This window comes from Dermacentor andersoni, chromosome 6, assembly GCF_023375885.2.
Source record: "Dermacentor andersoni chromosome 6, qqDerAnde1_hic_scaffold, whole genome shotgun sequence".
Taxonomy (NCBI): Eukaryota; Metazoa; Arthropoda; class Arachnida; order Ixodida; family Ixodidae; genus Dermacentor; species Dermacentor andersoni.
Window position 1 is genome coordinate 40,952,011 of NC_092819.1, and position 26,452 is coordinate 40,978,462.

Here is a 26,452-nt window from a genome sequence, read left to right on the forward strand (position 1 = left end):
ATGAACACAACATCTCTCCCGGGAGCACCGGCCATCGCCTGTCGCCTGACTCCCCCCCGCCCCCCCCCCTACCCCTGCTATATACTCTCACCCTGCCCTCCCTCCAACGTCGAGCAAGATATTTGCAAGCCATGTGCCCGCTCCCCCGCTGGACCTCGGTCGCCCTGTATAGCGGCGGCTGTTTTCACGCTGACACGAGCGCCTGTTCCACCACTGTCGCTGTTTGTGTGCGAGACGTTGTACTTGCGTGTCTGTAACTACGTGCCGCCTGGACTAACGGCAAGCTGGCATACCGCTTGGGCAGCAGTGCGCCCTTTGGAGGGCGAGTTTTCGGTGGCATGCTCTCGACCGAGCTCGAGCCGCCTCTTCGTTGTCGTGGTCGGTGCAAACTACATGCAACAAGGTGGGGGAGGGGAAGAAGTGTTAGCGGTCAGCGCCGGAACCAATAGGCATGGCTAGTTGCGATTCGTCTGAAAGGGGCGACTCAATGAGGGACACCCAGGCAGAAGGCGAAACGTTACACGCCTTTTATGGACATTACTGTCGTGCCATCTATCTTCTTTCCCTCTCTCTCTATTTCCATTCCGTGCTCTTGCTTTTATCTCTGTAAAGGCGAGAAGCCGGGAAATTATATGATGCTCGCGAGCGAGAAAAGGCAGCAGGGTTACACGAAACTTGGTTCTCCTGCGTTCGAATAGACGCAATTTGCAGGGTGGCAGAGGAATGTAAAAGGTGAGGTATCTTTTTTTATGCCGTTGGACAGTCGAAGCAACGATACAAGGAGTAAAATTTTGCAGTTAATGGAAAACTAATCGTTTGTCGATTGTTCAAGTTGCATAATGACTTCCCTACAGAATCATGAGAATCCTTCGAATAATGCCAGATCAAGAAGCAGCTTCTCCTCTTTTTGTATTTTTTTTATTTTTGTCTGTGTGTGTGTAATTCGTAGGTAATGCTCCTGCGAAATCTTAGCTGAAGGCGTTTTAGCCCTTCACAACCACTTCTGAAATATAAGTAAGGATACAAATACCATTTAGGCAAACACCTTCCGATTCCATTAATTACCTTGCATTCTTCAATCTGCCTTGCACCCCTTCAGCCTGAATTTCTCTCTAACGATTTATGTAGTTCTAAGCACAATTAATTTTTTTAAAGCAAGCAACCGTGAAAGTTGTGCACATGCTTTCTTTTATCCGACAAATGAGCTTTCTGAACGGAAATCGTAACAGTCGTTCTATACTCCCAGCATGAGGAGTTTTTACTTTCAACCAGCGAAACAGAAAAGCCAACAGAAAAGAAAATCCTTTCTCGTAATTACGACTTCGCAGATGTAAAGTCCATCCCGGCTCGGAGCGTTACGGCGCATTTATGCTTAAGAAAGCCAATTGCTTCCCTATGCTTTTCTACCTGCTAAAGGCCAAGCGAAATTTAAAGACTCTAAAAGAACATTGAAGTGATCGATTGAGAATAAAGCACTTGCTAACATGTGTTCTTATCTCTACGTATTTTCTATCACTACATTACCTTTATTTATTTTTTTATCACTCTCCTTCTCTCTCCCTTTCTTGCAGACAGAGCGCTAAATACGACGTGCACGTGAAGAACTATTACTAGCTCTGTCTCAAACTGTTTGACCGGGCTTTTTCACAAAACAAGCAACGCGAACGGTATACCTGGACCACTTTGATCATTTGTGGCTAAATGACGTCATTGCAGAACGACCTTCCATGCAGATAATCAATTTAAAAACGAAGCCTAATACTTTGGCAGGCCAAACCGTTCTATTCATTAGCGACACATTAAAAAGAACGCGTGAAGCTTGGAGTAGAATGCTGTACTGCACTTTCGAGAACGCTAATGCATCAGGCGCACAGGGCGGCGTCCTACGACACACACAGCGGCCGGCGTACATTTCGGCGTCCCCCAAGCGACACGTGACAATGGCGCCGCGGGAGTGTGCTCGCGACAGTCTGGGAAAAGAGAAAGTAGGGAAGCCTGGCTGGAAAAAAAATGGAGGAGTAGCGGGGGGAGGGCTTGATGGAGAAGTGTTCCGGGGGAGGGGAGAGTAAAACGGGAGGATTATCTGGCATGGATAGACGACCTGGAATTCTGCGGCAGCAACATCGCGCTTGAACGACGCGTGTGTGCAGGCAGCGGACCCCGACGTGCTCAGGTCGCGGCCACGAAGGGAGAGGGAGGGGGACGCAATTACGATTCTCCGGGAAGCCGCCGCCTATGGTGTCGTTGGCCACCCGCGGTTCAAATCCTCACTCGCGTCATTCGTCCAACTCTACCCCTCTTCACAAAGAACGGACGCAAGCGTCTGTGACGCACAGAGAGAGAGAGAGAGAGAGAGAGAGAGAGGCGTGTACGTTGCTCCTATCCCCGCCATGCAGCATCTTTCGCATCCCAGAGCTCCCTCTGTCCCGGCTTCTCAGCTCACGTTGAGCTCTCTGCCATATCATGTATATGTAGGTTTCCCGTACGGCTGACCGCCCTCCCCGCCTGAGTATGATGTCTTCGCAAAATCTGCCGTTTCCTATTCGGCAACACTGTAACGCTCCCTAGCAGCCTAGCGACCGCTCGCTCGACCGTGTGCCTTTTGCGACAATGCGGCAGAGACAGTTTAGTCGTTCCATGGTAGCAAAGTATACGAGGCCGCTCTAACCATTTCCGCATCTAAGTGCTGTTTCGGGAGAGCTAAAGAAAGTTGGCTCATTGGAACACGTTAAGCACTTCTTTCTTTTCAAATTAAGGCTGTCGATATCTGCTGTAGACGTACGCTGCGCAGGTTAGTGTTCGCGTACTTTTGTTCAGCTTTGATCGCGAAATTGCAGCGGCTAACATTACGTTCGAAATGAGGCCACGCTATATTTAGAAAGGCTTGCGAACTGCTGTTGTGAGTGTTGCTACATACTTCGGATGAATAAATTACGTGGTTATCCTCCCATGGGGTGCCCCATGTGTCTCCCCACTCCTCGTTCAATGAACGAGTCTGAACGAGATAAAAAAATAATCAACGAGTGCAGCTGATAGCTTGATATCGCGCAACTTTTACTACAATAGCTGATATATCAACACAAAAAAGAGTGCCTGTATAAAGGATAGCACGCTACTCAGTACGAAATGCAGCTTCGCTTATTCTTGCATGCAAACTACGTCAGTGTTATGCGTGTTTCTTTTTAGTTTCTTTTTTAACTGAAACGTTAGCACTTCACAAAATTCTGCGCATGTGATCAGGCTGCCTATCATGTGCCATGTGCAGTGTGCGCTGAAACTTTTTTCCGTTTTCCTTTTCTTTTCTTATTCTTTTACATTTACGTTTATCGTACGAGTAAAAATCGCGCATCTGCGGTACATCTGGCATGCGTCCCGTCTTCTTACCGCGACAAGCGGTAGGGGCGAGAAAACGAAGTGAAACAAAACGAACGACACGCCTTGTCGTCTATACGCACTCGCCACGTGGCAGCCCCCTTACACGTCCGCAGTTACGCTCATTTCTGGCGCGCGCGCTCGCATCACGGTCGAGCCCTTGAACCCCCGAACATGGAGGACCCAGCGTCGCGGACCCCGCGCCGTGCAACCCCCGCGCCTCCCTTTCCCATCCGGCCTCGTTTTCCCCAGAGCCTTTTGTCGGAGAACCAGCGGGAGGAAAGCCCGCGGCGGTGGCAGAAACGTGACTCATCGCGCCCAAACCCGATAACCTCCGTCCACACGATCTGCCTCTCACAGCGGAGCTGGGATGCAGCTAGCGGGCAGCACCGACAGAGGCCGACAAAGAGTGGAAAGGATTAGAATGAAAAAGGAAAAGGTTCGGGAAAAAAAAAGAAGAAGAAAAAAAACTCGGCTGAATTTAGTAAAGGATCACCCGCGCTGGAGGATCACATGATCGGAATTTACCACACGACGTGAAACGTAAAGCCTGCGTCGATACGGGGAAACGTGGTCCACGGATACTAAAACAGGAGCTCGACAAAGAAAAGAACGAAAACAAGGAAGCTGGCAGGACGAGCGCTCGTTTGTAACTAGTTCATTTATAACAAGTGCTAATTTATAACCGGAAGGCGTACAATATTGCCATCAAGTCAGGTGCCGCAGATGCAATGGTTAATAATTGCCTTCACACGTGAAGGTCTCAAAATTTGAACTCTAGTATTTTACGTGCCAAAACCACCATCTAATTATGAGGCATGCCGTTGTGAGGGATTCTAGATTAATTCTGATCACCCTAACTAACCCCCTAACCTAACTCCCATCTAAATCTAAGCGCACGAGCGTTTTTGCACTCCGCCTGCCTTGAAATATCAAGTATACGTCACTCTTACCGAGAGCAGGGCTGGGTAAGACATAAAAGAGATCAAAAGAAGAAATACAAGTGGCGACATCGTAATGACATTTTTCGTGCCACCTACCGTGACGTGACGGGTTTTGATAGTGACTTGTCGTACTTATTTAACTGCTCTTCGAGATGAAAGGATTACATAGCCTTCATTACTACATTGAACTGTACTTTGCACCTTTATAGGAACTTTCATTAAGGCAGCCCGGGGGCAGCCCTGACGTATCTGTAGATACTGCGGCAGCACGGCTTGAAGTCTGTACTTTGTAATAGACCTTCTTTCACTGTATAGGTGTAACGTTGTCAAATAATGCACAATACTCTACCAGTTTGTACTGATTTAGTGCTTATGTGTAGCGCTTCTGCAAATCTGGCTTCTAGTTTGATAAACAAGAGAACATCTAGTTATTTTGAAGCCACGTATAACTTGAGCTCTTACCTGGCTGCACCAGGACACAGAAAGGTGTCATACGTGAGTGTAACGGTGTCTAAAGATGAAACTAAGCTATTCATGTTTTAACAGACATCAATTAAACCCTGTATCACCTGCTACAGCACAAATTGGGAAGAGAAACGAACAGACATGTGCAAGCTTCTGGTGAAATAAAACACAGGTGCAAGAAAATAATAGGCAGAAAAAACAGTGTAAAAAAGGCAAACGGCTTCATAATAATATACGTTTAATGTGACCATCGTGGAAAGCATGCATTTTTGCATCATAGCTAACATTCGAGGAGATTAACATGGTCCTTTTCCCGACTATTTAGGGGAAACAAGGGGTGGTTCTAGAGACAAAAGTTCCGACGACTCAAAATAAGAACAAGCAATTAAAGAGGACATTCGCGCTTGTATATACAGGAGAAACAGCACCTATTTACTTTTTCATGGCGCTTCTGAAAGCCGCTTCATGCACGACGTAATCGAGCAGTCCTAGCGAATAGAAACTATTGCGCAACGACCTGCATGCCAGGACTCTGCTAGTAAAGGACAGTCTAAGAGACAAAACGGGGCCAAAGACACAAAGGATACCCGATCTCGAACAAATTAAGCGCGCTACACAACAAAGACGGCATACACGAGACATCCCAGCTATACTCGTAAACAGAAACTCGGAACATACGAGTCTTACGTGGGTAGCAAACAACAAGAGTCGGCCAAATTTTCCCACTAAGAGAGTATAGGAAATTGCGTGGACAACAGAAGAAAAAAGAAACAGAAAAGAGATGCGAAGGCAAGCGCAGCAGGGCGGCGAGGACAGATTAGTTTTCAAGACCAGGAGGGCTGTATATACGAGCGCCGTTTCCGAGATCCCGGCTTCAAACCGCGCGCCACGGTGTCCGGTTCTGCGGGTTGCGAGCTCGGGTTTGCGGCTCAGGTGTCGGCCGAGCGTCAGCCGACCGCTTGATATCCGACGCCGCGCTCAATTCCCCGTAGCATCTACGTTCTTTCTTTGTGACGCTTTATTCGTTGAAGCCGCCTCCCTCGCTTCTGCTGTGCTTTTTCTTTTACTTTTTGCTGCTTCGTACTGTTATTGCGGTTAACTTACTTCTTTTGTTTGCTCGATTTCGGTTCCCCCGTTTCGCGATGTGCTTTCGTAGTTTCCGGCCGCCACGTCCCCTTTAGCGGTAATGCAGTTAGAAGATGATATGCTCGCATGGGTTTCGAGTTGCCACTTCGAAAGACACCCCATTTGGGTCCCGTGTTCCTCGGTGACGATCTTCTTACGTGCGAAGGTCTCCTGCACCCCTCCAGACACATTAGCATGCACACGTATAAGCGATGACCGTGCCATCTGCCGTCGCTTGTCTGCGACTGCAGGCGTGACGGATTCCATCACCTGTCCCGCTCGGTCCGCCGCAGTTGCTTACGAGACGGCAGCTGATAGCGTTGCGTGAGTATCGACGGAAAGCCCCACAGCGTAAGCTCCTCGATGCTTGGCGGCCAGATCGCACAGCGCGATAGAGAGCGCACCCTACTTACCACCACTGGTCAGAGGGCAGCGTGTATATCGAAGTCGTAGCGTTATCACAGAACATGCAATGGTGGGAAATGGGGCATGCTGGACAATCTTCCAGCAGTGGCAGCAGAATCCAAAACAAAAGCAACTAGAAAAGGTTAGTGCTTTCGGGTGTTGCTTTTGGATGACTAGATGTAAGAAATGAGCCGAATCGGGAAGAAGGCTCGATTTAAAACTGCTTTTAGACAATTTTGTCGTTGCTGATGCAGTACGTCTGCTTTTCCAGCTTTTTAAGGTAAGCAGCTGGCAAATCCTGAGGCAACTTCTTGCTGCTATACAGTAATTTCATCGGATATGAATGAGAACCAAACGTTCTCTGGTCAAACGCTTGCACATGTCACAGTTGCTCACAAGATGAGGCACAGGCAAATAAGAGTTATAATCAGAGTTCAACAATCCTTTTCGAAAGCTATTATTGGCCTGAATGCTTCACAATAACCATTTGAATGTTCTGATATGTATTCGCAGAGGGTAACTTTACTTGCATAATAATTTATACGTGAAACAAATAAGCAAGATTGTGGCCTCATGGTAATTAATGGAAAACTTTCCCAGCCTCTTGATGATATTAAAGTTCGTATGACAGCGTCGTTCGGTGATTTCTTGAGCCACTGTACCGCCAGTCTTAGGTGGTTAGATCAGTTTAAATTTTGTATCGCCGATTGCTGACCATCTGGTCAGCAATCGGTGATACAAAAGCTAAATATAAAAGTTCTCGAACAGCTGTTGCTTTAGAGAGTTCAACCGAGAGGAAGCCGTCGGGCAAGCTATATAGACTAAAGCTGTCTATCGGTACCCATGTGGCACTCACGGACATCGAGCTTCGGAAGGTACAATTTTCTCCTCTACAGCGTTCTCCGTATATGCTACAGCGGGGCAGGCTCTCTATAAGGGTGAGAAGAAGAAAGATTCCAGGCGAGCCATACGGTTAGCGAACCGGCGGCGCGTTTTCTTTCCTCGAACGTAATTACCGCAAAAACGGAAACTGCCGGCTCGCAGTAACCAGTCCGCCCCTCCCATCGCCACAAAACGGCTCGCTTTTAAAGTTGGCCCAGAAAAGAGTGTCCGTTTCTGCCTGCCAGCACGAACGTGCGCGCCGGGGCCTTTGGGGGCGTTTCTAGAAGATTCTGGAAAGACCTTTTGACTCCCGCATGCTTTGGTTGTTGTTGTTCTAGTCGTCGTCGTCGTCTGGGCGCTCTTAGACTCCTATATAGAACGGAACTACTCCTACACTCCTCTCTCCAGCCTTGTTTAACCCCTCGTGCTGGTGTTCTTTACCCCGCCCCAACGAGAGGTCTTTAATTTGCTCCCAGCACCACTTGTTCCGAAAACAGGCTCGCTTTGTTCCCAAGTGCGTCCGCGGGAGAAGGCAGCTTGTTTGTAAAAAAAAATAAGAATAAGAAAGTGCCCGGTCATCGCGCTCCAGAAGACGAAACGTTTGTGGAAGAAGAGAGTGGGCGATTAGGAATGAGAAGAATGGAGCAGAACCGATATTGCACTGAGTGCGTTTAGGTCGACACCAGGGAATGTTGTTTCAGCGCTGGGTTACTCCAATAGCGTAGTTTCTTCTTCCAAAACAAGTTAAATCAAAGCCATTTGCTTTGTCACAGCAAGTCCGGAAGAACGTCAGGCATACCTTGCTACAACTCATGTGAACGCGATCTTATTTTGTGACATTCCAGTTGTGATATGTCGTTTCATATGGTCAGGGTACATTGTCCCTCGCTATATACTTTGGTAATGGTGCGAGAGTTACGCAAACTACTACTATCTTCAAGATCACTTTTCGAAACCTGCGCCAACAAAACTAAGTGAGAATTAGATCAAGAACAGCGCTACCAGACGGGAGATAACAAGAAGAAGCACACAGTTCCGTGATTCTTGTTTCCTCCCGTCTGGTACAGCGTTAATTTTATTCGATCATAAACCAACTAGCCGTAAAGTAAATCCTCGTTGGGTGTGAGAGTACTTGTTAAGCAAACGGGGTTCGGCCGAAGGCGCTTGACACATTGAGTATCGAGCTCGCGCATTCTCTCCAAAAGCAGTGGACCACAAAGAGAGAGAGCGTCGCACCAAAGGCAAAACCAGACAGGCGTCGCGAACTTCCCGCGGTAAAAGTTCTCGGGGTGTGGCACACAACCACACACGCGCGCTGCAGCAAAGTGAGGCCATCGGTATCACTAGCCGCCGCTGGCGTGGGGAAGGGCATGAATACGGCTACCGGCTTCTTTCCATAAGCACGAAGAAGTGCGCACACATGCGGGCGTCCGCCGCAGGCATCGCGGCCGACGAGGAAAAGTGAAAAATGGCGCGCATTCCTCGGTCGGAAGCGGCGTCCGTCGCTCGCAGTATATTTGGGAGTGCCGCAGGTATAGGTGACCACTGCACGACGAGCATGCCGCCGCTGCAAGTGAAGGGAGGTACCATGCGACTCAAGTCCTGCCGCTGGCTGCTCGAGGATCCGAGCCGAGAACGAGCGCGAGATAGAAAAAGAAAGTGTCGAACCAATGCCCCCTCCTCCCCTCCCCCCGAGGCAAGAATGAAAAGGCTAAGAACGCTCTCGGCGGGTGGACGCATAGTACACAGAGTGTGTATATACAGTCGTGCGAGTAACACTGGCAAGGTGGTCAGAACGAAGCTCGAAGAAACCCAAGAAGAACGGGAAAGGAGGATTGGAGGGGCACATAGGAAGGTGGCCGGAGCAATTCCGAAGCTGCGATGCGGCGAGTCTGTAATGACCGCCACCACCACCACGGCCACACTAGCACGGGCTCAGTAGTAGTACCGGCGGCCACCGGTGGAGGGCGCGGTGCGGCATCCATCCGCGTCGCTTTGCTGTGCCCGACTTCATTCCTGGCCGTCCACTCTATGGTTAGGCCTGCGCAGGCCGCACGCTCCGTACTGGGACCGGGTGCACGCCCCTTTAATTGCGGCTTGTTTTGCGGCTCGCGCGATTTGGGAGACTTTCGTCCGCGGTGCCTCCTCGCCGACCTGCGCCATTCACCGCCTCCTTGCACTGGTTTTCTTTCGTTTTTTTTCTTTTTTATTTATTTCCTCTTTTTCACTTTTTTTTTTCTTATTCGAAGTGCGAATCCTACGCCGAGAGTGAGAAGGAGAGAGGTGTTACGAGAAGAAGAATGTTCGCTACCTTACTTGAGGCCATGTGATACTGTAGGAAGAGAGAAAAGCGTCGCGGCTTTCGAAGAAAATAAAAATGGACCGAAAGCATCCGCTGCTGCTGGACTAGGAAAGACCACCGAGAGGAGGAGATCCAGAGGCAAGGAGTGAGTGAGGAAAAATAAATATACATAGCAGCTTGGACGTAGAGATGAAGTAGAAGTAGAAGGAGGGAGGAAACGAAGAACCACTATACGACACACCCGTTTCTTCTTTCTGTAATTTTCGAACCTCGGCGCTTTCTTTTCTTTTTTTCGCTTGTTTTGCCTTCGCCACCTCGTCATTACTTGCGGCTTCGGTCTTCGGCATCACTTCGTCTAAAAAAAAACAAAGACAAAAGAAATTTGCGACTCCCCTCTTTCGGGCTTTTCTCTCTCTTTCCCCGTTTCCTGCCATTTTCCCCGGGCGGTGTTTATGAGAGGCGTTACGCGCGGACCACGTCCGTTTTGTACACTGCACTTTCTTAATACTCCCTCTCCTTTCTTCAATCTCTCTCCGCTCGGCGTTTCTTGCGCAGCTCCGGAAATTAGCAGCGAAGTGGTAGCAGTTCTCCGGTCGAGCGTTTCTCCATTTTTGTTGTTCTCGATGTCGTTTCTGCCTGTACGAGCAGCAGCCTAGACTATTCGCGCGCCTGCTGCGAGAGAGAAGCCTGCTTCGTGTATGCGCCGCGCAGTATGCGCGAGCATTCGTGTGTGCGCACCAGAGTGGGTTGTGTGTGCGTGCCGGGGGGGGGGGGGGGAGGCGCTGTGGAGGAGGGGGGGGGGCGGTGGCTCTGCGGTGCGTCCTGTTAGTGTGAATAAACATGACCCGCCGGGAGCGCCGTCGTCTCTCGATGCTTCCTTTCAGCGGACTACTAATCGACTTCGCAGGGACGTCTTCATAGAATGCGCGCGCCGCGTCGCCGCAGCGGGCCATCTGACGTGGTCTTGAGATACCGCGATGCCTGCGTCTTCGACGCGGCCGCCGCCGCCGCAGGTTTTTCCGGTCCGGTCGAGAAGTCGTCGATTCACTAATTCGCGTCTCAGCCTCCGAGAGCGACGAGGATGCAAATTATCCCCACCAGTATACGAGCGAGGGTTCGTTAACGTGCGGTTTCATATGCACTGGAGAGAGAGAGAGAGAGAGAGGGAGAGAGTTTAATGATAACTCGCGCACGCTGGAGGCGAGGTTGGGGACCGACGTATGCAGTGCTGACTGGTGCTGCGTTATCCTTCCCTTTTCGGCCCTGTATTAGACAATTTAGCTATAGCTTCGAGACAACGATTACAAATAAGCGCCGCAAAGTACTTCGAGGCGTTTTTCGGGGTCCACTAACGCGCTAGGCGCGCATTATAGTGTCGTCGCCTCGGCGAATCTTTCCTCTGTGGCTTCCCCCGGCCTTCATAATTGCGCATTGCTTCGTATCCCTGCTACAACACTCGAATGAGGCATTTAGCGCTTATGCGGTGTTTTTACCACACCGAGCCTCGGAGGAAATATATCGTGGTGCCTCAAGTCAGGCTTGTTCTGTTCATTTTTTGTCACTAAGTCATAATCACGCGTGATAAAACAAATATAGGAAGGCGTGGGTGCAAGCCTTCCTCTCCAGTAGACAAAAGTGAACGTCGGTCAATAACTTTAACTCTCCTTTCGTTCCAGTCTCATCTGGTGTTCCTCAAGGAAGTGTGCTTCGTCCATTGCTTTTCCTAATTTATATCAATGATTTACCCTCCTCTGTCAAATCTAGAGTTAGGCTATTCGCCGACGATTGTGTTATTTACCGCAACATCTCTTCTGAAGCTGACCGCCAATCTCTGCGATCTGACCTTGACTCCTAAACTTCGTGGTGCACAACGTGGTTAATGACACTAAATCCTTCAAAAACGTAGTCGATGTCTTTCACTAAAAAAGTTTCTCGCATTCCAACGTCTTACTTGCTAAATAATAATTCAGTGGAACTTACGACCACGTACAAATATCTTGGAGTTAACTTTCAGTCTGACTTGTCCTGGCATTACCATATTAACGTTGCTCTTGCTTCAGCAAACCGCTCACTTGGGTTTCTTAAACGTAACTTGAAACACACCCCATCCCACTTACGTAAACTGGATTATATCATTTTAATCCGTCCTAAAATAGAATATGCCTCAGCCATTTGGTATCCTGACCAAGACTACATTATTAAACACATCGAAGCCCTGCAGAAAAGTGCTGTGCGTTTATTTTTTCGTATTACTGACATCACACCAGCGTCACTTCATTGAATAATCGTGCTGAACTGCATCTGTTAACATGTCGCCGTAAAATCGCTCGCTTATCACTTCTTCATAAGCTCTACCATCACGCATCACTTCGCGAGGACTTCTTTATGCCACCTCCTGCCATCATTCCCCGCCGTGATCACACTTTTAAAATCGAACGCTTCACGTGTCGCACACTAACTTATGATAGATCGTTCTTACCGCGCACAATAACCGAATGGAATAACTTGCCATCAGACATCGCAACCGTCACCGACATAAATGAATTTCAGAAACTTCTAACCATGAATGAAAGTGCGTAAACCTTTCACGTGTCATGTCACCCCCCCCCCTTTTTTTTTTACACTACAAACGGTGTTAAAAAATTATCTTGGCTTCTGTGTAACATGCATATTTTATGGTTATTGTTCCTATTTTTATTGCGGCGATTTGCGTTTTCCTTTTAAGTTCACGTGTTGTGTTGTTTTCTGATTTGTTATACATTACCGGCGTGTGTGCTTTCTTAGGACCAGATTACCCACCATATTTGCGTGCTTGTGATTCGTGTTCTCTTTTTGTACACTTCTGATTATCTTTAGCACTACGACAATGTTGTTGGCCTCGTATTACTATTTATTTTTTGTGTGATCATAGTTTACCAGTTACCGTCTTTTTTTTCTTATTACTCATTTGTTACACCTGTATGCGTTACTGCAGCCCCCCCCCCCCCCCCTCCTCTATGTAATACCCTCCTGGGAGAGGGCCTGTAGGGGCATTCTGAATAAATAAATAAAATAAAAATAAACATTGTCGTATACACATCTAGAAAAAAACGCAATTTCAATCAGAAAATTGTCTGAAATTTCCAACTTTCAACCTAATAGGATTCTAAGAATGCCCGTGTGTTGCCAGGAACCGAATACTCGTCCCTTGTCCTACAAGGACACACACATATATAGATGTGCGAGCGCGCGAGCGAGCGAAATGCGCGTCAGGGCACTGATACAGATGCCAATTGAAGCGAGCGTGTGAGTGACGCTTCATCTCAACGTTCATTTACGGAATCGGAGCCAGCCTTGCCATTGTTTATCATCTAAAAGCATTCGACAAGCAGGTGTTGCAACCCCCACAAATCATTTTTCATACATTGTTGACTATAAGTAACGTGACCGTGGCTAAACGCTTCAGCAGGCTCAGGAGGTTGAGGAGTGAAGCGCTTCTGCGAACACTCACGCGCGAATAAATTACGCGCCGAAACGGACTCGAATTCACTGCCTCGCCAACGCGCTGCAGTGTGGCGATCGAGCTGGCGCAATTAGGTATAGCGTGGTACCACCGTCACCCGTTTTCCAAGGGCCTCGATGAGGTCATCATTGAAATTCAATAACAGCATCAACGGGTCGGAAAGCGCAGGCAAATTAAATGATTGTTGCACGCCGCTCGGCACCAAACGCTTCCGCCTCGCTGCTGCAGTCGAGCGTCTTCTACGTACAGCGGTGGTGTGTTCCCCACGCCTTCCGGCGACGACACTCGCTGCACCTTCTTCGGCCGCGACCCAAACGCGCATCTTGTAATCTCCGGTTACCGCTCGGGACACACCGCAGTTCCGCAATCGCCTCATTCGGAAGAAAAGGCCAGGAGAGATGCCAACTGTTGTACGCAATGACGCAGTTGGGAAACGTTTTTCTCTAAACGCCGGTTCGGTGCCGGTTGCTAATGCCGGATGATGTCGCGCGGTGAGAGACGCGGGAGAGAGAAAGACAGATGGCGAGTGAGGGAAAGGGTGCTGGGGAGGCGGCGAGGTGGCACAAGGAGCATGACAGGCAGAGTAAATGTGTAGTCCCGAGACGTGAGAGCGTACAGCATACTCCGAGAAGCCAAAGGGGCTGAAACGATACACCTCTCTACATAGGAGGACGAGAAAAAAAAAAGACAACGAAAAACCAATGCGATAAAAAAAAATAAGCAAACGAAGAGACAAGTTTTGCGGGACACCTAAGTGCGCGAGACTCGCCGACCAATACCCTTCGCAGCTGGACTGCCTAAAAGCAGCAGTAGTAACTGTTCTTGATTTGTTTATGCTGCGCATGTATAGATATGCGCGTGAGCTCAGCGCGACATGATATTTTCTTGCTTACTCTTTATATTTACTTCTTTCTACTTTTCCGTCCCCTACCCCGGAGGAAGGACGGCTCTAGCCAGGAGGCTCGAGCTACCCAGGCAGGACAGAGACAAGAGGAGGGGGGGGGGGGGGGGGGGCGCAAGCCAGAGCGCTTTGCAGCGCGGAGTCAATGCGTAATTGGCCATGTCGAAATCCATATGCGTCCTCCGAGCCAAAAAACAGCCAAGCGCGGGCACGATTTATGGCTGCGAGCGCGGGGACATCTCTCGCGCGTTCTCGAGCTTTGCGAGGAAGGGAGGGAAGCAAGGACCGCCCATGGTCGGGCGAGGGAAGCGGCGGCATGCCTCGCGGTGCGGCCCAACCCAGGGCCGCCTCTGGCTCGGCCGCCACTTAACACCAACGAAGACGACGCCGCGCCGATTACCGGCCTTCCGAGCGGCACCCGCAATACGCTTGCCTGTTTGCGCCGCCGCTACTCCTTGCGTGCTACCGGCGAAGATATGTGTTTCTTTTTTGTCATCTTCAGTACAACATACGCGCTTGCGTATCGTCAGCTGCCGAGCACGCGCGCGCGCGCGCGTTTGAAGGTGCGCTGCGGGGAAATGTATTTAACAACTTTTATTTTTTATTTTTATTTTCTCCCGCCACCCGCACACATGCGACCTTCCCTTACACCTCCATCTGCTCTCGCTCTCGCCCGCCTATTACTGTGTCAAGCGCGAACGGTTTTCCTTGGGCCCCAATATGTAGCAGTCGGTATGCGTCCCGCTCCGCCTCTTCTGATAAATATATATGTGTCTGGAACCTGCAACGCATATGCGGCAAAACCGCTACCGACGCAGTCTTATAAATGGTCGCGTTTCTCTCTCTCTCTCCATCTTTCTTTTTTTCTTTAATCTTATGCGATACAAACCGGTGTCGCGTTTAGGTCAGGCCAGGCTCACGCACCTGCCTTGGGGCCATCCAGGCGGTGCATGCAGTCTACGTATAGCGTGCGCGTAAACTCTCGACAAAGCGAAAGGGCGAGGTCTGGATGGGCGTGGACTCGTATCCATATTCACTCTTCTTGATGTAGCTCGCGTGCGAAAAGAACACCAAGATTGGACCCCAAAGTGGAGTCGTCCACGTGAGAACTCGAGCCTCATCCGGAATGCGCAACCGGTAGCGCTATATCACTCCTGCGGCCCTTGCAATTATCCATTAAAACGCTCGAACCGCCGGTGCCGAGTCAAGCCAGACTATGTACGTGCCGGGAGGAAAGTGAAAGAGGAATTAAATAAAAAGAAAGAGAGAGAGAGAGAGAGAGAGAGATCACTGTCGTGGAAAATATCGTGGCGCGACACCGGTAACCGTGCATGCGGTTGCTTTGAAGTTTCCGCTCTCAAATTTTTTGTGGCCTAACTACTCTCCCCGAAACCCAACCCGTGTAAGCAAAAAGGTGCGTACGCTAAAGCTGTTCGTAATGGTCAATGCCAGCCGATCGTTATGTTGGACCAGGAGCGTAGCCAGGAGGGGGGAGGGAGAGGGGTGGCACACCGGGCACGCACCCCTCCACCACCTCCTTCTTGGAATTTTTGCATACAATGCAGGAATACCTGGCATAAAACAACGTGCAACAACCGCTTGCCCTGTCCCCTTCCTCTCGAAATGCATTCCTATACGCCACATTGTTGTACACAGGTATTATTAGTGAATGCTGCCGGCAAATGACGATGAGAACTTACGAACAAACATCTTTGTAATTTAGACCACAGGTCCTTCGCTTTCGCTCTGTTGAATCTCCTTACTTTTCTTTCACAGAGGAAGACAACTCTGATAAGGTGGAATAGTATTTATGTTAGAACGATTTGAGCGTTGCCGCTACCGTTACTTCTGATTCCTTATTGTTTTCTCTGTTTTTTACCCTTTGACTCGTCAAGAAAGTTCTCAAAGGAGTGACGTACAGTGGTTAACAATGGTTACTATCTCCACCTGGAGCCAGGATTTTGACCAGGGTGTACTTACCTTCGCCACGATGGAGACAAGCCCCCTTGTCGAATCAGTGGCTTGAGTTGGCCACTTCAATTCTTCAACTTCCTATCAACCTCTGTTTTCTTTCGATTTGTGCGGTAGTAAACACATTCAGGCCGAAAACGTTTCAGTGCACAAGTCTGGCAGTGTCCAATAACTTGGTATTGCTACCACGCGCACGTCAACTCTGAACTTTTTGTCTTTGTGAAGAAGGCAGCAAATCATTGCGAAGTTTCGTATGCATTACTTTTTTTTTTCGTTTCCTAGCCCTGTGGAGGACATTGTAAATGTACATCATGATTTCTAGACGATGAAGGACTGCTGGAGGCACGTAACGCTTTGACATATTTCCTGCATAGTAGCGGTGTCACATACGTCTCAGATAGAAGATATATACCCTCCATCAGCAGCGTGCCAGTTAGCTTAAAACCATAATGGCTGAGGTGTGTTTATTGTAGTCTCGCTATGCTTAACATGTGATGTAAAGCTTCATAAATGTGCCGCAACGCCCCAAACAGTACGATGTGTATATCAAATGACCGCGCAAGGGGTTATAATGCACAAAACCGCTTCGCAAAAAGGCTACGCAACCTTTCATCATGACATTCCAGGCACGCTAATCGGGCCAAATAAGGAAGCAGGGATTATCTCACACAGTAACGTCAACTTTCTCAACAGCTTGTGGCGACGCTTAGCCGTGAATCAATTAGTGGTTCTCACGCCCTTGTCTTCTCACCGGTACGATATATACACCAGCGCTCAGCTGTGTAAGAAACGAGAATCGTGGTGTCCACCGGGGGCTTTCCGCCCGCCTACCCCAAGATTATCTATCGCCCCATCTATCGCCTCTCTCAGCTTGGAAACTCCTGTATCAGCCATCAATAACCATCATGTCGCATACCTGCGCAACGCGTCTCCACGAACTATACGTGGCCGCGACGCATAGCATCGCGATCTTATTAAAGACCGACTATTCTTCCCGGACTCCTCCTCGTCCTTCGTGCAAATTTTGCGCGTTATCCGTCGCAACCTCGTAGGGGCGCCTGTGAACGACGGGGTAAAAAATGACACAAACAAGGACATGACAGCCTGCGATGGCGGAGATCTAGAAATCACATCAGTTTGGACCGGTTTCCATGAACCTCTCTTGCTTCTTTCCTTCTTTTTGCCTTACCTCTTTGTACTACAAGTGGCCATGGACCGCCAAGGACCAAAAAAAAAAAAAAATGCGAGAGAAAAGAACAAGCAAAGCACGAAACCGTGGGGACGCGTCGCCCGTGCTATTCTTTTGTATTAATTTTTCTGCGTAATCGGGAGCGCATGCAGTACGGCACCTTCGGGGCGCTGCGCTGGCCGCGTGAGAACGAACGGGGCAGCCGAGCTGGCGACCACACATAACTCACCGGTCACTTCCCATTAGGGCAAGAAAGCGAACCGCCCCGAGCGTCAGCTTCCCAGCACAGCGGCAACTACGGCTCCGCCATACTGCGCTCTTATACACGCCGCCCAAACTCGCCTCGGCCCAGCGGTGGTGGCGGCGGCGGCGGCTCAAGCCATGCCTCCGAGGCATCCCGGCCATGCCGCACGGCGATCGTGCAGGCAAGCCAGCCTTCTTTCCGTCTCCTTTCCCGCCAGACCCCGAATCTCCCCGCATACGAGATACCTCCTCCTTTGCCTGGGCGCTTTTGCGAAGCCGGCGCGCGGTATATGGTGCGCATACGAGGGCCGCGCCAGCTACGGTAGCGCGGCTTTTAAACAACGCGTGATTAATGCACGGTTCCAGCCAGCGGGCCGACCAGCCTGCCTGCCTCCACGGCTGTTGTCGTCGGCGCCTATCGCGGTGTGGCGGCTACTGTTTCGCCGCCGGCCCCCCTCGCTATGCAGGGGAGCCGAGCGCGATACTGTCTTGCGGGCAGGCGGAGTACATGTGTCTCTCGATATTTGCCGAGGTCTCGTACGAGGCTGTGGGAAGTGTGTGCGTGGCGGTAATGATCGGCGGCATTACTGCGGGAAGGTGGAGCTCAAAGCTCGCAATTTGACTCGCAAACGATTTTGCGATAACGCTCGGGCCCATTTTTTTCGAACACTTGACGTACACTGCCGGGTGCTTTCGCAGCGATAACTGCGGTTTCCCGTCCGTTTTCGCGACGCATGTCGCCAGTGTGTCTTCACCATATCGCCGAGGAAAAAGTCGGGAGACCACACTACACATGTCTGCAATGTAACGACGCGTTATAGGTACACTACGGGCCGCCGAAGTCGCCATCGTCACCGTTGCCATCGTTACGGCGTCGGGCAAACTATCGGGCAAACTTCAGGTGGCGTTCTACAGAATATTATTTCTTACATCTATTTTTAATATTTGCACAGACCTTATACGAAACGATCTTTGAGAAGGTCAATATATCTCTCAAAAAGAGATCTGTTAGCGCTTGCTAACAGATCTCACTATAGGCAACTAGGCAAGCGGTTGCTCACTAGGCAACCACTGGCAGATAGCAGCGGTGTTACTTTGCCGGATGGGTAATTAATCGCTTATACGTACACACATGACTGATACAATGACTGAGACGATAATTGAGATTCAAGACGGGGGAAAATGCGATCTACATGTACCGTGCGATTATCCATGGTGCAAATGTGTTGAAGAATGTCGAGAAATTCCGCACAAGCGCTGCCGTCTCATTTGATAATTCCTTCAGCGTTGAATTGACGTAATTTATACATCATCTTAGGCCCATAACGTTAATAAAGAATTACAAATCAAGCAAAGCTGCATGGGATGCGTACGCCTCGTATTCAGCAAGTCTGCCTTACAGTTATCTAACCCGGTGAAAATCAGACTCCGACAAGCAATACCTATATAGCGTGATAGCCACTGATCTACAGTGTCGGATTCATAACGGGTTACGGTGACCACCAAGACGTCCTTCCTTTCGCTTCACTACTCTCATCTTTATACCAATGTCGTGAAAGTAAAAATCCAACCAACGTATCCATTACCTTCACAGCCCTTCGTAATGCGCTTCGCGATTACCGATAGGCAAGCCGAAGGCGTCCATGGGCTGGCCTGCTGTTGGTCATTACCATTAACCCGTGTATCAAACGTGTCACTTGACGTTTTTATATGCCGCTCTAAATTATTACTATTATTACCGTCGACGTTACTGTAGCAATCGTAGCCATCGCTAAGGATCAGGAATGTTCACCAAGGGACGGGGGACGCTCGGTTGCGCGGCTCCAATATATATATATATATATATATATATATATATATATATATATATATAGTGCATGCGTGAAGCTCTCTATACTACGATTCCAGTCGCGAAAGTCACAGTCCCCGTGGGCGTCGCCTCCTCCTCACCGTCACGACGCCTGCGAGCGTAATTCCAGAACCGTGCTCTCGATCCGCAAATGACAGCATTAGCCGGTCGCCGCCATTGTCGTGCCTGTCTTTAAGCACCGCGTCACGACCTCAACGTGTGCTTGCACGTTCACACACATACACGACGCAAGAGAACAACACGCGCACCGGACACACTGGTCGAACCAGCGTGGTCGCCCGGCTCCCGGTCAGAGCGTGCACATAACATATATATCCGGACCGCGGGGGCTGCCGGCGCAAGAAGAGGCTAAGCAGCACGACAGTTCTGCGGGTACCACAACTCTTGAGTGCTTTATACGTATACGTATACTGTATACCCTGGCTTCTATCGTCGTCGATCCGTCGTTTCCTGTTCTGTCGGTGCAGCAAGGCTTGTCGTCTCTACTGCTACGTCCCGGTTCTAATTGTACGGTGGGCAGCTAATGAGAGCAACACCACAAAGAAGGCTTCCATCGCGGTGTGCTTCACGCCAAATTGTATATAAGAGGTACGTACGTTCCCGCCCCTGCTGCCAGTGGCTGTACACCTCTCAATTTATTTTGGCCGCAGTATCTGGCTGCACCACGCATGACGCCCGCATGCGTATGCCACTGCGGCACACGGCTTGATTGCGAGAGTGATTTAAATGTGCTTGTTTGTGCGCTGCTTGCACGAAGCGCGCTCCGTGCGCAGAGGAAGAGGCGCGCATAAGGGAGCATGCGCACATCCTGGTAGGCGACGCCTTGTGAAATGCGCCTCGTGTGACACGCGAAGGAATTGCTGCGGGTTCTTAGTGATTCGATTCATTTGTCTGCCGCTGCTACTATCCCAGCGCCCTGTGGCTTTGGAGTAATAATGGCGCTGCCGTATGGAGCAGGAAGAGGCGTGTCCACGGGCCAGTGCGGATCAGAACGCGAAGCGAAGTGCCGGCTGAGTGGCACAGTTATCTCTCTTGGGAAGTTCGCGGTTTGGAATGGGTTGTCTCCGGTTCGCAAAATGAAAAGTCCAAGTCAAGATGACGACGTCACGTTGACCGTGCTTGGAAAATCACATTGCAGGAAACTTGGCTCGCCATAGATGGTTAGTGTAGCGACAAGGTGCACGTGGACTTTCGTCAAAGCTACTGATTCTCCTTCTTTTTTCTTCCTTTCTTAGTTATGCTTTTCTTTCTTAAGCTTGAATAGTCACGAATACCGTACATGTCCACAAAAGCAAAACAAGAGTGAACATCACTTTTAAAAAATATAATTTCTAGAGTTTTACGTGCCAGAACCACGACCTGATTATGAGGAACGCTGTAATGAGCGGCTCCGGATTAATTTTGACAACCGGGGTCCTTTGACGTGCACAATATGCACGGTACGCGGGCGTGTTTGGATTTCGTCTCCCTCGAAATGCGGCCGCCGTGACCGGGATTTGATCTCTCGCCTTCGTGTTTAGCGGTGAACGACATAGCGACTAAGCCTCCACGGCGGGTGAACACAGCAATTGTCAAAACGTTCGCATTTAAAACCGACATCCACGCAGATGATTCAAACAGGGCAAAAATCACTAGCTTTTTTTTCAGCAACATACTTGAATGTGTACTTGCGTGAATATCTAAAAGGGTAAGAATGTGATGCCTGAAAGTCTATATCAAGCAATGAAACCATTAGGTGCACCTTTGTTTTTACCCCTACTGTGGTGTGCGCTCGCATGACTTTACTGACTTAACACTTTACGCAGTCACTAAATGACGGTAACAGTCATTCAGTGCACAAACACCAGTAGAGGGCCCAAACAACACACCGACTTGTGCCTTCCATTCAGGTAAAATTATGTGCGCTGCCCAAGAATGAATAGGTATACAATTCACAACGAGTTTGATTTGTCCCAAGTTCTTTGCGTTTCGTGCTCGCTTTCGCGCGAGGGTTTATGCATGCTTCGCGCGTTGTCGGACTATTCTACGCGGGGCTGACTGGCGAAACAACACGTGCGTGTATGTGAGTGAAAGATACATCCATATATATACTTTGGCATACTCAACTGTAATTGGCGTCTACGTAATGCGAAGTATTTATTATTTGTAGAGAACGGTTGTATGATTAATGTAATTATTGTGTAGCGAATGGTTATGTAGGGATTATATGCTGCAGTAGTGCTTATATATATATATATATATACATATATAGTTAGTAAGACAGAATGCTTTACTGGTAAGATATAAGATTGAAACCAAACGAAAACTAACACCCAGTGATACACGCCCAGTGGCCCCAGTGCACGCACCCAGTCGCCCCTCTGGCACGTAGTTTTAGAGCGCGCTATCACCGAGACCGGCTCACGAGAACGGCATGGATGGGCTCACCCGCCATAAAGTGGCTGGATTCGGAGAAGAATGCTTCGCATTGGAAATTGTTTCGGTGAGGCATATGCATGCATCTTCACACAGTTCCAAACGCTCACAAATTCGCGCACACTGGACGCCGATGCGCACCAGCGGATCCAAGCGGCAGCGTATCGAGCGGTTTCGCCGACTGCACTGAAATACATACGTGTGCCGCTGAGCCAGTGGCGTGGCATAGCCAGGAGCGCGGAGTGGTTGATAAAGGGAGAAAGGGTGACAGATACAGTCGGCCTGGAGGGGGAGGGTAGGAAGGGGGGGAGGGGAGAAATAGCGGCGCTAATTAATCTCCCCGCGCCATAAATGAGTCCGGCTGCCCGACGACGACACTTGATTAAAGGTGGACCATGCGGCGGCGGCTGGTTCCAATTTCGAATCCCCTCGCGACCTGTGCGGGGCGCGACGATGCCGCCCTTGTATCACCCACCACACCAGACCTCTCCCACCACGCTATACATCAGATGCCATATCTCTCTGCCAGTTGGATGTACAGGAAGACACGCAGATCGAAAGACACGCCGCGCCACCATTGGGGGGCGAGTCGTCCCCAACACTGTAACTGGCTTGTGGCCGTTTCTGGCCACCGCACTGAAAAACCACACGGTACATGTGCCGGATAGACTGGGTGAGGGTATTTCTAATGAGCTGGTAAAACGGCAAATATCTATGCTTTGCAGAAATTGTGCCGACGCGTTAAGCATAGGAAACTCAAAATTCGTACGGATTTCGTATGTCTGTCCGCCCTCTCATACACACTTGCACTTAAAGGAAGCAACTTGGCGTGCGGTGATGCGCAGCATAATGTATAACGTGGCTTCAGTGTTGTTGAGTTTAATAAAGAAAAGCTCAGTGGCGTCCTTTGTAATAAACTACATTTCGAATGGCTTAGCTCGTGTGTGATTCTGGCGAAGCATTTCTTTCTTTATATTTAGCACTTATTTGTTTCTATTTAACCTAATGTTACCGTTTCGCCTCTGGCATTCCTCCATCATAGTGTGTCCTTTACACAGATGTGCATTGATTTTTGTGGAATCGAGCAAACGAAAGAATATAGATTTCAACCTCTGCTTGCGATCACACAGCACACACCTATTCGTCACTTTTCTGCGTTCAAAGATATTTGAAGACAAATGACGATATGCGACATTTCGTAAGCAGGCTTTTCCACACAGCTAAATTGCCCTAACAAAGATGGCCGTGTTCCAGCTAGTAGCACTGTTAAATCCTGAAACACGAATTTTTAAAGCTTCGATGGTGCGAGGAAAGGAAGGCAGCAGGGATGATTTCAGCAAGTCGCATGTTGACACCTTAATTACGATTGTCACCCGAGATCCGCCATCGTGGTTAGGTAAAATTAGATGTGCGGAGAAGCCCACTTGCATAATTTCGCATATCCCCGTTTTTATTCCAATGGTAGCGTATTCTGGCTTTATTGTACATTTATGTCCTTTCTATTAAATATCGTGAGCCATTCTATTCTGTGAAGGTGGATGACCAGCGAAGCTGTGTAGCACACGACAAAGAGGTAACACAGAATTTTGAACAAAGGTGCGAACACATCTAACGCCTTTACATCCGCGTTCACTCTTGATATCAATTCATTATATACATTCACGTTTTCATTTCGCGATGTATTGAGGCAAGGAATTTGAGACCTAAATCACCGCACCGGCTGGAAGTGGGCCAGTATTGTTAGCGCCTTCTCATAGGGAGAGGCAGTATGGGAACGCTGGCATGATGAGCAGCAATGGGGCCAGCTGTGGAAGAAGACGACGACGAACGCGCGAGTAGTAGCACGAGCCATTGCTGGTGTTGATAGTTTCCGCTCACAAAGATTTGTTGACAGACACGAAAAATGCACGGAACCCTAGCCATAAAACAGCTTCGCGGTAACATAGCATGCGGAAGTTTGAAAAAGAAGCACATTCTGTGTTTGAAATCAATTTCCCATTTGTAATCATCTTACGCTTTTAGTAGTATCTAGTTTAATAACGATATTATCTTGGAATAAGAATAGTATACTCGAGTTATCAAGGCTCAGTTTTAATTTCAAGCTTCAAAGTCTGAACGCAGAGACAGTGCTCGACTATATTCGGACCACTTATCTCGTTTCTTGAGAAACGAGCAGCCACGTGCGAGAAGTTTTAGCACTCCTGCTTTCTTATAAGGCACGATTCCAGTTAGCATTCTTTCTGGCGATTCCATTCTTTGCTAACGTTAAAGAACATTGGAAAAAATCGATGTGCTATGATCGACCCCCCCCCCTTCGATTGTTAAGGTGACTTTCAAATAATTGTAGACGTGCTTCTACTGCGGTATACTACTGGTGAAATTTGAAGCACATTTTTGGTTTCGTGTAAGGAGAAGGTGCAATCAGTATATTGCTCGCTCCACGAGAAACCATGCTGCGATATTTTTTACTTCAGCACGACGTGCTTGCAGATCGCATGGACGGAATGGAATCGGAATGGAATCGACGCAAACCGACGCATTCCTAATTGGAATGGAATCGACGCAAAAGAATGCCACTGGTGGCCGCGGTCCCGTCTTTCGAGGAAGTACGTACGCGTCTTACTGCGTGGTTCCCGGGGTCCGTCGACGGTGACCTTGATGGCCTTGGTGTATGTGGCCACTTGCGGCGGGTTCGTGCTCAGTGTGATGGTGATGGTGAAGCTCTTGCCTGCACCCAGAAGAGGAGGGAGAAAAGACAACTGTTAGAATTGCTTGCGGCAGTAAACAGGCACAAAGAACAGAGACAAAGGAACTATATAGAGAGAGTGCGGAATCAACCAACGTTGTGTCTCGGTACCCTTTGATTACACGTGCAGTATACACATAGTAGGCGATGCTCACTCCTACAATCATCTTCAAAAAATGCAGCTTCAGTTGTAACCGAGAGTGGGCAAACTGAAACTGCAAAGGCCAACACGACCACTATACAAAACATTTGCGGGGCACCGAAAAGAGAAAGAAACTTTCCAACAAGATGGCCAACTCCCCGCGCTCGCAAATCCGACCGCACGCGCCACAGAACATCAAATATTCAGGACGTGTACGCGTCCTTTCCTTTGTGCGCTATGCATAGGTCCATGCTTAGTGATCCCACTGCTTCTCCGCACGCATCCAGCGCAGCTAAGCAGTGCACGCTTCCGAGTCTGGACATGTTCCGGGGGTTTCCCGCAAGAAAAGCCGCGACGACATCCTGACAGTCTACAACAAGCCTCGGGTAAACAACTCTGACCGAGCTGCGGCTGCCAGGGTAGGTTGCGCAAACTCCACGGCGTACACCCCTCCAAACCCAGTGCGAGCACCCGCCGCCCCTTCTTTGCTACCGCTTGGGAAAACACGACTTGAAATGGCCCTTACACTTGAGCAGAAAAAGTTCACAGACGGAGTGAACAAGATCGCTCACTCGTCTCCGTTCTGCGTTGCTCTATAGGAGAGCAGACTGATCCTGAATGCACCGTCCGTCGCCGGGCACGCCCCCCCCCCCCCCCCCTTCTCTCTCACCACTACGGATTCAAGCGCGCAGGGAACCAGAGACCAGAGAGTTGCGTTCCCTTCCAGGGAGCCATCTCAGCCATTCCTTCTTTCTTCTTTTTTTCTCCTTCTTGTCTGGTCTCCCGCCTCTCCCGTTTTTACTTCTTTTCCCGGCTCGGGAGCAAGTGTTGTTGACGCTGTTTAACACGGGTACGGGCCGAGGACCAAAGCGAGTAAGGAGGAGGAAGCGTTCCGGGGGCGATTGTGTCGTCGTCGACGCCGGTCGCCGTCGTGTGGGAGGAAGAAGCCGCGCTGTGGCGCGAGCGCGCGTGTTTGCGTTTGCGCGGCGCGGCGCGGACGACAGCCTCTTTAACGTCCCGACGCGCCGTAGATCTTTCCTTATCGTCTTTCCCCTCTGGGGGGAAGCTCCCGACCACGCTCGTCCCCTTCGTGCGTATAACCCTCCTTCCCCACTCGCTCAAGGCGACAACGCTAGCCGTACGCGCCACAGTCAGCGACCCTAGCGGACAGAAGACGTGTGATGCCGTGGTGCGGGAACTGTGCTTGTGGAGGCGCTGCTTAGAGAATGGCAATGGAACACGTTGCATGAGATTAGAGAGCGCTGCTCTCTCTCTCCCTCTCTCTGTCTCTCTAGAAAGGTGAGACGCAGATATTACGGCAGGAACTGCGCGCGGCGTCTCTCGCGAGCCGATGGAGGGGCCTTAGCCGATGGTTAGCCACAGCAACACTCTAAAGAGGCTCCACGTCGCCGCTCACGCTGTTGTCTAACTATAATAAATGGATGCGCCGGAAAATGTGGAAGTAGCTAGACGCGGCTTCCTTAAGGACGGTTAGTTTCACGAGGACTGGAGCTGGGGATTTTCAGTTTAAAGCACTCCGCAGCAGCAAAATAAAGTGGCAGATAAATCTAAGTTATAGTTCCTGTTTTGCATTCGTTCCTTCCCCGCACTGAGGTCAGCATCGATTTTATCAAGGAAATCGTTGAGCTACGAGGTGACGGAATTGGATACAAGATTTATAATTTGCGTTTTAAAGATAATGTTTACCCCTTTACTTCCTGGCACATCTAAAATGCATACACAACTGCTTTGGGCATACGGAGTCAATGAGGTTCTAAGGAAACTGATTAGAGTAACTACGATGAATACAGACTGCTTTCACATATGACTGGGGTTGTTTTACGTGTCGATGCAGCATTCTCGAGATCTCAGTCATCGCCTCTTACACTCACTTCTGAAAGCCATTTGTATAATCCCTGTTTGGTTTATAAAATATTTCAACGTCGCCCGCCCGGTAAGTGACGCTTTCATGGACAGA

General features: G+C 49.4%; 1 protein-coding gene across 3 annotated transcripts in view; it reads right to left on the bottom strand.

Annotated features, from left to right (window-relative positions):
* Nucleotides 1–26,452, bottom strand: part of LOC126521944 (uncharacterized) — a 133,363-nt gene that overhangs the window by 38,289 nt on the left and 68,622 nt on the right. For 2 of the 3 annotated variants that reach the window (XM_055066189.2, XM_050170691.3), the window contains exon 2: nt 24,201–24,314. In XM_055066189.2, coding sequence (XP_054922164.2) covers nt 24,201–24,314 — 114 coding nt within the window. The remainder of the gene's footprint in view (nt 1–24,200; nt 24,315–26,452) is intronic. The other variant, XM_055066190.2, reaches the window with a different exon arrangement.